The sequence below is a fragment of the Schistocerca piceifrons genome, chromosome 2 (assembly GCF_021461385.2).
Source record: "Schistocerca piceifrons isolate TAMUIC-IGC-003096 chromosome 2, iqSchPice1.1, whole genome shotgun sequence".
Lineage (NCBI taxonomy): Eukaryota > Metazoa > Arthropoda > Insecta > Orthoptera > Acrididae > Schistocerca > Schistocerca piceifrons.
In genome coordinates, this window is record NC_060139.1 from 544,892,669 (window position 1) to 544,905,378 (window position 12,710).

At 43.9% G+C, this 12,710-nt stretch overlaps 1 protein-coding gene across 2 annotated transcripts in view; it reads left to right on the forward strand.

Annotated features, from left to right (window-relative positions):
• Positions 1-12,710, forward strand: part of LOC124775272 (RB-associated KRAB zinc finger protein-like) — a 114,065-nt gene that overhangs the window by 54,892 nt on the left and 46,463 nt on the right. For both annotated transcript variants that reach the window (XM_047250109.1, XM_047250108.1), the window contains exon 4: positions 1,011-1,129. In XM_047250109.1, coding sequence (XP_047106065.1) covers positions 1,011-1,129 — 119 coding nt within the window. The remainder of the gene's footprint in view (positions 1-1,010; positions 1,130-12,710) is intronic.

Sequence of the window (12,710 nt, forward strand, 5' to 3'; positions counted from 1 at the left end):
ACTTTTTTTGATGTGTGTATATTGTTAGACAAGCTTGCCCATATTTAGTTACTTCCAATTTTATACTATTTTACCTTAATTTTTTGTGTAAAGTCTTTTTAAAGAGTTTCTCTAAAACTACTTGCTCTGTTTTGTCTTTGGTAAATTTCTCTTTGCTCTCATTATAGGCAGTTTATGATACCAGTTTCAGTAATAAGAACCATAGGAAAGTAAGACTTCTTTGTTCATCTTTGTTACTCTTTCAAAGTTTAACTTGTAACTATCTTTCTCTATGCCACAGTGGAAAGTATTTGCGAGTATGAGAATATTTTATTTGAGAAATTGTGTATTTTACGGTAAGTAATACTGCTTCCAGCTTTGTGATCTGTTCTGAAAATATTCATAGGCAGATTTCATTAAGCAAATATAAACTGAATCAAGGAGATCAGTCACCCAACTTTCTTGGTTTAGTTTTATTCTCAAATTCACTGATTCCCTACCCAATCTTCATTCCATTGTCTCCATTTTACACTTTTCAGACTTCTGTGTTATCCTCTGTTTCAGGGCCATCTTTTCCTCTTGGCTAAGTATAATTGTGATGTTTCACATTTACCTGTAATTTATTTTGTTTTTCATCGGTAGAAAATGCAGGAAGTGTTTTTATTTAGTCAAATCTTTTGTTCTATTGCTTATACTAAATTTTTCAATGTTTTTTCCCCTCCTTTAATACCCAATTATTACATATTGTCATCTTTATTTCAACACTCTATTTCCTGTGACTTTGCATCACTTCAGGATGTCATTAAATCCCAGAAAGAAGATAGCTTTTATCGCTGTATTTCGTGAAATCCAGTGATGACTCTAGGATGTTTCATTGTAAAAAGGTGTTAGTATTACATCGTGCAATATGTTTTGCTAGTATACTGTGATCTAAGAAAATCTCATAAATTTGTGGTTTTTATCTTTGTTGGCAGAGTCCTGAATTGTTTCCTTTGTTTCTGAACTAGTACATTTGCGTTTGTTTTCTTTAGTGCATACTGGCTTTCTGGCGCCAGACTGCAGAAGCCATGGAGAACACAAAGACAGACAGTGAAGATCTGGGACTAAATTCTGGGCCAGATGAGTGGGACATGCACTGGAAAGATTATAGGTTAGTATCTATGGTGTGTGAAACCATGCTACTTCAATAATGAGGATAATAAAAGCTGTCATATTGCCTGGAATGTGATAGATCAAGATTTTAAAAATCATAGATAAAGAAAAAAAACGTGTTGCATCTCACTTTACAGTGGAGTTAATGAAATAAATTTGTTCCTCAAATATTGAAAACATGCATCTAGGAACTATATTCTTCTGCAACTAAATGGTGTCTAATTACAATGCTGAGTGAAGGCTGTAAAGAGGGAAATTTTTTCCAGGGGAAATAGAAAGATGAGTGATGTAAAAAACACTCCCATGAAAACGAGTAAGGAAGGTGAAATGTTACAGGGTGTAACAATTAATTGCAAATACACATCTTTGTTTCTTGGCAACCTCTGCTGATGCTGTAATGGCTGCAGAAGAATTTTTGAGTATCTGCTCCACTAAAATTTGCTGTAACTTCCTGAGTTGTTGACAGTGTAGCTAATGATTTGTTAGTATCAAGATAGATTTCAAGAAATTCAGGTTGACATGATGTTTCTCTTGCAGAATTACATGTTACTGTGTAATACAGTTACAAAAATTGTAACAAAACTATCTCACAAAAACTCACGGAAAACTGAGACCCTGATGATTGATTGGTCACTCCTTTTATATTATTTTAACAATTGCTGGTTACAATACCCAATGTTAGAAACAGAAAATTTATGGATTACAATCAAAAACATGCTGGGGTATACACACTGATATTACAGAATTATATGTTAGTTTGCTCCTCTCACATTGAAACATGAAGTTTTACATGGCTTTTTGCTTTTAGTTTTGAAAATCATAAAATATGTTGAATAACAATGCTTTTTATAAAGTAGCTTATATCATGAAGATCATTAGTTGGAAAATGTTCCTAACATCTACATGCATTAATTGCATAGATACTGATGAGAAGTTAGTTTCACATCATCTGAAAGGTATGGTGGAAATGAAAAACGAGAATTGTTTGTGATTTATGATCAAGTGATTAATAACATTCAAACCAGTGCACGGGTCTATATATGTTTGCTTAAGTCAAAATGAAATTAATGACAGAATTTGGGTCAGTATAATAAACAGAATTCTATAATGACCAGATAAATCAAATAATATTGTTACAAAATTTATATAAGCCTGTAAATGTGGCAACCTAACATCCGAGGTCAACACTTCATGTCACACGTATCCTAACGACCATGTAGTAGTAGGTTTCAAGGGGAATAGAGTAGGATGTAGGAGACTAAGGAAAATCCAAAGAAGGAAAAATATAGAGCTTTAAAAATATAAAGAGAGTAAGAACATGAAACTGATGAACATTTGTATGAGAAAAGACAACCAGTCACTACACAGAGGAAGCATTGGGATGTGTGTAGACACATAAACAAGGAATTGAACATTACAACTCAGTTTTTGTATACTCATTTTTCAGAGCAGATACATGCAGCACACAGACACCCTTCCCCAGCTAAATAAAATCCTGCAGTGATACAATATTAAAGTGTAACAAAAACTAAAGAGTGCCAATCATTCACATATAGATGAATAAATGTGTGATTCATAGGTAAACTATAAAGGCCAGACAATTACACTAACTTTCACTCTTTTTTTAGGCCTAGTATTTGCATGTATTAATACACTAAATTACTCCCAACCCAGTCACCCTTACGTTTTTCTCTTGAACCATTTGTAAGTGGAACAGGAAAGGGAATGGCTAACAAAGGTACATGATACCCTGCACCATGCACTGTATGGTGCCTTGAAGAGTATGTACGAGGCTTCTATTTTCAAAACTGGACATGTCTATTCAATCTGAAGTTATAAAAAGCTTGAAAATGGTACAGAACTGATAACATGTGAGATTTCCATTCCACACTACTGGCTTTTCTACTTGGTAAAGGACTGTAAATGGGGAACTGTCTCGAAGATTTTCAATTTAGGCATTTTCTACATTTCATATACTGATTTACTGTATCAGTAAACACATATTGGTGAGAAAAAAGAGGAATTAAACCATTATGGCACATATAAAATGATACAGTTCTTGAACATACATCATCTCACAATAATAGTGATCACATAGAGAGTCCAGTTTCATGGCAGTTACTTTCACCAAAGTCTGATTCATCAGCACCATGAGAAACTCCTCCAACATTAATTATGAGATTTTTATAAAAACGATGTAATGTGTCTAGTTTTTGTCAGTTTTGACCAAATTTTTTCTGCAAAAGCTTATCCACATCCACAATCTGTTCTCTCATTTTATTTCTGCCCATGGGCAAGACAGCATGATTTACTATGTTATGTCTTTTCTCTTTCATTGCAATTATGTGCTCCACTCTAACATTACTTCTGTATAACTGCTTCCCCTCAATGTGAATATTGTTTTCCCTTATCCTCTGCATTGGTTTTATAACAGTCTTTTCTTTCAGCTTTCCAGTCAATTCCAATCATGCCCTATAATCTTCACAGTTCTATGGTTGGAGAACATATTCATTATGGTACTCGGGTGGTTGAAGAATGGTATCCATTCTCTTGCCATTCCTTCTTTGTTTGTCCAAAAACTCTGTCAGGAGAAGAGAATGAGTGGGCATTTACAGGAAAGGAAATCACAGTACCCTTAAGAAGAACAGTGCAAAGCCATTTTGACAATGTTGTCACCAAGGTTAAATTTTTATTGTGACCTGGACATCCATCAGTGAAATGTCATTAAATTTACCCCTCGCCGAATGAGTGTTTGCATTTGATTGCAAATACAAGACATCATTTTATTAGACGTTTTAGGACATTGCTTCTTTGTCCAAGTATGCAAAGATACTTCAGATTTAGGTGTAGCACTCTTTGAACTGCTAATATCAATTGTGAAATTGTATAGTTGATTGAAATAATTCGCTGTCTGATCTGGAAGTGTAGGTAACACCTCTCTCTCTCTCTCTTTTTTCCTACAGTCAAATGATGTGATAATGTCATCCTTCTCCTCCTGAAGAAGTGCATAGAACGCATGATACTGGAGTTGATGGATTCTCTTCTCTATAATCAGATTTCTCTCTTGCAATAGCTTTCTCATTTCCTATATTAGTGGTAAGCTGAATACATTTTGAGCAAGCATCTGTTGCTGGCCATCTGAAACAAATATTGCATTTTGTGATGAAAACCTTTTGAAAGTAACTTTCCTTGGCTTGAGGTTCTAGAGTCACTGAAGTATTGAACATGCACCACAGAGTTTTGGTACTGATATTAGACAACAGGTACATGTATTCAGATTTACTTTGACAATAGTGTGGTTCTATTCCTTTTAACTTCTGTATAAACATTTGCTATTTGCAGTGCTTATACAAGGTGTTACAAAAAGGTATCGCCAAACTTTCAGGAAACATTCCTCACACACAAATAAAGAAAAGACGTTATGTGGACATGTGTCCGGAAACGAATTTCCATGTTAGAGCTAATTTTAGTTTCGTCAGTTATGGATGAGGCTTCATTCCAACGTGATCAAATTGTAAATTTTCACAATCAACATGTGTGGGCTGATGAGAATCCGCACGCAACTTTGCAATCACGTCATCAACACAGATTTTCTGTGAACGTTTGGGCAGGCATTGTTGATGATGTCTTGATTGGGCCCCATGTTCTTCCACCTACGCTCAATGAAGCACATTATCATGATTTCATACGGGATACTCTACCTGTGCTGCTAGAACATGTGCCATTACAAGTACGACACAACATGTGGTTCATGCACGATGGAGCTCCTGCACATTTCAGTCGAAGTGTTTGTACGCTTCTCAACAACAGATTCGGTGACCGATGGATTGGTAGAGGCGGACCAATTCCATGGCCTCCACGCTCTCCTGACCTCAACCCTCTTGACTTTCATTTATGGGGGCATTTGAAAGCTCTTGTCTACGCAACCCTGGTACCAAATATAGAGACTCTTCGTGCTCGTATTGTGGACGCCTCTGATACAATACGCCATTCTCCAGGGCTGCATCAGCGCATCAGGGATTCCATGCGACGGAGGGTCGATGCATGTATCCTCGCTAACGGAGGACATTTTGAACATTTCCTGTAACAAAGTGTTTGAAGTCACACTGGTACGTTCTGTTGCTGTGTGTTTCCATTCCATGATTAATGTGATTTGAAGAGAAGTAATAAAATGAGCTCTGACATGGAAAGTAAACGTTTCCGGACACATGTCCACATAACATATTTTCTTTCTTTGTGTGTGAGGAATGTTTCCTGATAGTTTGGCCGTACCTTTTTGTAACACCCTCTAGTTGTGGGTAATGATCTCCCCCCCTCCCATTTCTTTCACATTTGGCAGAGCCATTGTTTTTACTTTGGTCGAGCACCCCAGTCTTTGTTATGGCAAATATTCTGAGAAAAGCTTCTTTACATACACACATGCTTGTAACATGCACATTTGTCATAGTGTATTTAACAATTTCACATTTGGGCCTTTTTGAACTGGTAGAAGATGAACAATATTTGGGAAAGAAGGCATTCCTTGTGACTTTGCACTTGATACATAAAACATTGCATGGAATCCAGCTCTTTCCTTGGAAGTTATTCTTTTTTTCGCCATGTATCTGTAATGTGAAAGACAGTTATAGGATTATGAATACAAACAACAGTGCAACTGATAGCTGTTTGAGGCACAAGCACACCAACCAGCCTTTTGAGTGCAGCACTTTGTTAAAAAAAATTCATTATTATTACAAGATTTTCAGCTACACATATTGAGAAGGTAAAATTACACAACACATGTCTGTGATATGAAAAATACACTACTTCAGAATGCCGTTCATTTGTAGTAATTAATAACTCACAAACTGTTATTTCTTAAATCAACAACCCATTACCTACCATTTTTCCTTCTCTTCTGTATTTCCATTTCAGGGGATTCCATTGTTTCTTCTGTGGCCTGCTACATTCATCTACTTGCACAACTGTCTTCGGCGTTAAATCAGTAATTTCCTTGTGGTAATTAGATCAAATGCAATAGTTATTCCACACAAATCAACATACCTCTGACGCCAATAGCATGTTATATGAAAACAGCCAAACAGCTGCCACTATGACACCTCTTATTGTCACATGGTTATGTGACAAAGTTTCTTATTGGTGTTGGTGGACTAGCCCACTAGCCCACTACTGTTTTGGAGGGCATGTCCAATTGTGACAAACAACTAATTCTACATCCTGTTTGGGGCATTTATTTCTGGTTTTGTGCCCCAGACTTACTTGCTTGGGATGGAAGCACCCTTCCAACCAGTGTGGAAAACCACTAGCATCTCCAGTTTTGCAATTTGTGGACCTGTCTAGTTTTGAAAATAGATGCCTTGTATGCAGAGGATTTAGTATACGACGGTGATTTGGATTCCTTGCCCAGCCCAAGTGTCGATAGGGAGAACACAGAGATACTTGGGCTACTTATATAGCCACAGCTTGATCCCACACATGGGACCATCACTGCAGCATGCAGCAAGCACGTCACGTGGAGGCGACCACTGATGTGTGTACATTGCTAAATACAGTGGCCCGGCTTTGCTAGTCAGTGTTCTGCCATACTTTGAAGCCTTTAGTTACACGCAATTGAACAGTAGAGTTTTGACTTATCTGATTTATGTGTGTGGTTTGGATTGCTCCCTGGACTGTTGTATATCCTGAAGATGGCAGTGCTTATGCTCTGGACTTGTTTTTGGTTAGCTGTTCACTTTGTAAACTCCGCAGTCATCGACCTCCATAACTGCCTGTTTTTTTTCCACCAGTTCCTGCCTTACTACTAGTGCAAGTGATCATGAACTGTGTTTTCCATCTATGCGGTGTAGGACTGAAAAGTGGTGATGAGAACTTTCTCACTGTGCAGCTATTCCGTGGAAGCATAGACCCAAAATTTCTAATGTTGTGGCAGTGCCAGTTGCAGCTCCAGCAGCAGTAACAACAACTGCAACAGCAAGAAAAAACAGTGGGACTTACAGGAGCAGCAACAAATGCAGCAGCAAGAAAAACAATTGGAATTCCACCAGAAACAGTAGACATTGCTGTTACAACTGCTGCAAAACCAACAACATTAGGCAGCTACAGTTTTCTCACCTCCCCTTCCACTATTCACTTGCTTTGACAAGTCACTTGAGAGTTGGGAGATCTGTTTATGTCATTTTGTTCTTCACTCACTGCAGGGCAAAGCAAGTAAGTGAGCCTGACCATCAATGCGTGCTCTTACTGTCTTTTAGTACTAAATTGTAAAAAGTGGTGCAAGAACTATGCTCACTCTTGGACCCCAGTAGTTTGAGTATTTATGTTGCTTGGGTTTGTTGACTGATTGTTATGGTCACCATGACCTGCAAGGATTGGCACACAAATACAGTTTTTCCTGTAAAATGTGTGGCCCATCATGTGTGAAATCATTAATTTGTGATGTTGTTTTACCAGGTGGTTATAATTAAACTGATATTGTGAATGCTGCAGTGCAGGCTGCATACATCACAGGACACTGAAACATTGTAGATATGTTCATTAATCAGTGTGCTCACAAAGTATGCTGAAAAAATAATAGTTCCACTTTCTGCCACCAGGTGAAAATATGGTGCTGTAAGCAGTCAGAATGTGGTGTGGATGCAGGAAAAATGGAGGAATGATCAAACAAGTAATAACGGGGGTTCTGACATGTTTATTAGGACATGGCCACAAGTTACAACATGTGTCTTGTAGTAACACTGTTCACGTTTACATCGCACTTCACTTAGCGTAGACCGGGACTGTGTCCTAGGCATGCCCGATGTTAACTGACTGGGCACGGCCTGTGCTGCCGGAGTTGTTGTTGTTGTTATTGTTGTTATGCCGGCAGAAGTCGCATACGAATTCTTGCGTGCCCTCTGGTGGACGGGACTCTACTTGCGGGAACTACCATCCGTGACATGCCGTGCCGATGTGCGCCTCCAGCGATCTTTCTTGTGGCTACTGCACTCCTCCTCCTTCGGGGGGTGAAGCCACTGTGATCCACTGCGTTGGAAGGTGGAGCGTTGGGCAGGAGCGATGACCTCCACATCCATTGGAAGGCCAGAGTCGAGGGGATCTGCCAACCCTCGAGCCGGAACCTTCAAATACGGCTGGAAGTGACCCACACGAAGAGGCCCCCGTCGTCCCACAACCGGAGCCTGGGACAGAACGGGCGAAAAGCTGTCGAACTCTGGATCCTGTTCCACCTCGGGAGGGGCAAGACCCAGTGGCGGGGACGATTGGGAAGGGACGACCACAGGTGAACCAGCCTCCTGAGAAACCGGGCCTGCAAGGAGGGTTGGCCCTCGCTGGGGCATCTCGAACGATGGCGATGCCGGTGCTGGAGCTACTGGAGGCTGCCAAGGCTGAGAACCATTGCAGTGCGGCAGAGTCACAGCGGGGAGAGGCGGGTAACGTCCCCTGCGAAACCAACACAGGTGCCGGCAATGGGGAAGCCGTTGTCTGAGAGGTCGGAGGGTGGGTGCCCGAACGTGGACGTAGCTGATTTTGGTGACGACGTACCACCCGGTCTCCCGCCTGCAAGGTATAGAGCCGGCGGCCATTTCGGCGCAGGACCACCACCGGTTTCCAACGTGGATTGCGACCAAACCCACGGGCCCAGACCGACATACCCAGTGGAAAGCCAGGTACTCCGTGTTGCGAAGACTGGCAAGGACCAGGCCAGAGGAGGTGCAGCAGAGTCCTATGTTGACGCCCATGGAGGAGCTCTGCGGGGCTGCGTTCTCCCATTGGTGTGGTCCGGTATGCCGTCAGGAAAAACGTGAATGCTTGTGTGCACCATGTGCTCAGCTTCCCCATTCGATTGTGGATGGAAGGGGGGAGAGCAAACGTGCCGAATACCAAAGCGCCTACAAAAATCCTGGAAGGTCTGCAAAATAAACTGCGGTCCATTGTCCGAGACCAGGGTGATTGGCAGACCTTCCACAGAAAAGATTTTTGCTAGTGCCTGGATTGCAACTTCTGAAGTGGTTGAGGAGCAGCGAACCACATATGGGAATAAGCATAAATGACAATGAGCCAAAAGCCATTGAGAAACGGGCCCGCAAAATCGATGTGAACATGTTCCCATGCTTGGGTTGCCGGCGGCCATGAAGAGAACGCTGCCCTGGGAGATGCCTGTTGGCTCGCACACTGGGAACAGGCGGCCACCAAGTGCTCAATTCCTCTGTCAATACCGGGCCAGTACACATGTCTGCGAGCCAAGGTTTTAGTACGGGAAACACCCCAGTGCCTCGCATTAATAACGTGAGGACCTCCCTTCATAAACTTGCAGGAGCAACCACGTGAGGAGCTGTATCATCGGTAGCCAGAAGGAGAACTCCTTCCAAGACCGAGAGGCGGTCTCGTAGAATAAAATAATTACGAAGAGGGTCCGAGGCCCGGCCCGGAGGGCGGGATGACCACCCCTGCTGAATGAGGCGAACTACTTGCCAGAGAACCGGGTCAGCTGCCGTTTCCCTAGCGACTCGAGAACTAGTGATTGGGAAGCCATCAATCGCTTGGCGGGATGCCACATCCAAATGAAAACACATAATCTCCTCTCGATCGAACGTAGGATCCGGGCCCACCGGAAGATGGGAAAGAGCGTCGGCGTTGGCATGCTGTCCGGTAGGGCGAAAATGAATGTCATAATGGTACTTAGAGAGGAACAAGGCCCAGCGCTGTAGTCTGTGGGCCGCCCTATCCGGAATCTGAGAGGCGGGGCCAAATAACGATATTAACGGCTTATGGTCAGTGATTAACTGAAACTTCGTGCCATACAAGAAAGGGTGAAACTTGGTAACAGCGTAGACAATGGCCAAAGCCTCTTTTTCCACCTGTGAGTAATGGGCCTGCGCGGGACTAAGAGTTTTAGACGCAAACGCCAGTGGTTGCTCAGAACCATCTGCGTTGCGATGGGCCAGGACCGCCCCCACCCCATACTGCGAAGCGTCTGTAGCCAGGACCAACGGCTTATGGGGATCAAAAGTAGTCAAACAAGACGCTGACGTGAGGAGGCCCTTCAACGAGGTGAATGCTTGCTCGCATGCAGGCGACCAATCAAAAGGAACACCCTTGCGCAGAAGGCAGTACAGGGGGCGGGCAATGGTGGAAGCCCTGGGAATGAACCGGTGGTAATAGGCTATCTCGCCTAAAAAAGCTTGTAACTCTTTCAGCAAAGCGGGCCGAGGAAGGTCGACGATACCTTGAACCAAACTTCCTAGTGGCTGGATGCCATGCCGAGAGATGGTGTAGCCCACATACTCAATGGACGGTTGGAAGAAGTTTGACTTATGCAGGTTGCAACGCAAGCCCACAGACCTGAATTTGAGAAAGAGGATGCGAAGGTTGTGCAAGTGTTCCGTCGTGCTGTGGCCTGTGACAATTATGTCATCCAGGTAATTAATACAATGAGGGATTGTCGACGTGACATTCTCAAGATAACGCTGGAATATCGCCGGGGCACTGGATATTCCGAAGGCCAACCGCTGGTATTGGTAAAGGCCAAACGGGGTGTTGACGACCGCCAGCCGTTTGGAGTCCTCATCAAGTGGTATCTGATGATAAGCCTCCGAAAGATCGATTTTCGAAAAATGTTGGCCTCCCGCCACGGCGGAGAACAATTCATCAGCACGAGGCAAAGGATAGGTGTCCACCACCAATTGGGAATTAATGGTGGCCTTGAAATCGCCACAAAGATGTAATTTTCCCAAGGGCTTCCTTACAATAACGAGGGGCAAAGCCCACTCACTAGAAGAAATGGGAAGAACAACTCCTAGGGCTGGCAGCCTGTCTAGCTCTTCCTTTACCTGAGGGCGGACAGCCAAGGGAATCTGCCTCGCGCGTAGAAAACGCGGGCGAGCCGACGCCTTCAACGTTAAGTGAGCTTCAAAATCTGAATCATGCCCCAGGCCCTCCTCAAAAATATCTGAAAAGTCGGAGATCAAAGATTCCAATGATTGATAGGGAACGTCTTCGGAGACCAACTGTATGGTGTCAGCGATAGAAAAACCGAAAGCTTGAAAGGCATCCAGGCCAAAAAGGTTAGCGGAGCTCGCATCACTGACAACAATAAAAGTAATAGGCCGAGTGACTGATTTGTAAGTCACGTCGGTAGTGAATTGATCCAGTAAGGGAATGAACTGTGTACCATAACCGCGTAGATGCCGGTAAACTGGCGCCAGCAGGGGCGATCCAAGGTCGGAATAAGTTTGTGCATTCAACAACGAAACTGCCGCACCCGTATCTACTTGCAATTGTAACCGGCACGACCGAACCGACACCTCGATAAAGAGTTTGCGTGCCGATGCGTCAGGAGCCTGGCCCGATGAAACTTCCTGAATGGCAACGTCCATGTCCTCTGTATCTGCTTCCTTCGATTCTTTTGAGGCTGAGCGGCAAACTTTAGCAATGTGACCTTTATTATTACATTTGCGACAAACGGCCCAACGCTGGGGGCACTCTGACCGATCATGATGTATATAGCACGACGCACAGGATGGCAACAGGGGCCGGCGGCCGGAATTCTGTTTACGCGCCGTGTGGGAGTGGCCATAACGGCTGGATTGTACCGCTCGCATGTCGTCCACCCCGGACACAGTGGACGCGGCCGCACCGCCCTGAACCGCCGTGACGTCGCACCACGCTTCCAGATGTTGACCTGCGGCGTGAGAGACTTCATACGATTGAGCAATGGACAGGACTTCCTCGAGGGAAGGGTTTTTTAACTGCAGGGCCCGTTGCCGGACCTCCCTATCAGAGGCTGAACGATCAATGACGTCGCGTACTATAACGTGGGCATACGACTCTCGCGACTGCTCCGTGACAAAATGACACTTGCGAGTAAGACCATGCAGGGTAGCGGCCCACGCCCGGTAAGACTGATGGGGCTGTTTCTTGCATTGATAGAACTCGACCCTAGCCGCCACAACATGCGTGCGGCGGTGATAATATGAAGACAGCAATGAACACAATGCGTCAAAAGACAAGGACGAGGGTTCCTGCAATGGCGCTAGCTGCCGCAAAACTTGATACAGCGAAGGAGATATCCGAGACAAGAAGAGAGCACGACATACCTCCGCATCGGCAACATGAAACGCCTGGAAATGCTGCCGAAGGCGATGTTCATATGCGTCCCAATCCTCCGCTGTCTCGTCATACGGGGGAAAGGGAGGAGGGAATGGCGCTGGAGCAGACGGCGTAGAGAGCAACGCCGGAAGCACTTGTTTCATGGTGGCCATGAGCTCCGTCTTATGCTCAACCAAAACCCCCACTAAATCCTCCATGCCGTGGAGAAGCTGCGAAACCGGAACAACGACGCAACACTCGAAAGAACGACCCTACTCGTCGCCAATTGTGTAGTAACACTGTTCATGTTTACGTCGCACTTCACTTAGCGTAGACCAGGACTGTGTCCTAGGCATGCCCAATTTTACCTGACTGGGCACGGCCCGTGCTGCCGGAGTTGTTGTTGTTGTTATGCCGGCAGAGGTCGCGTACGAATTCTCGCGTGCCCTCTGGTGGACGGGACTCTACTTGCGGCAACTACCGTCCGTGACACG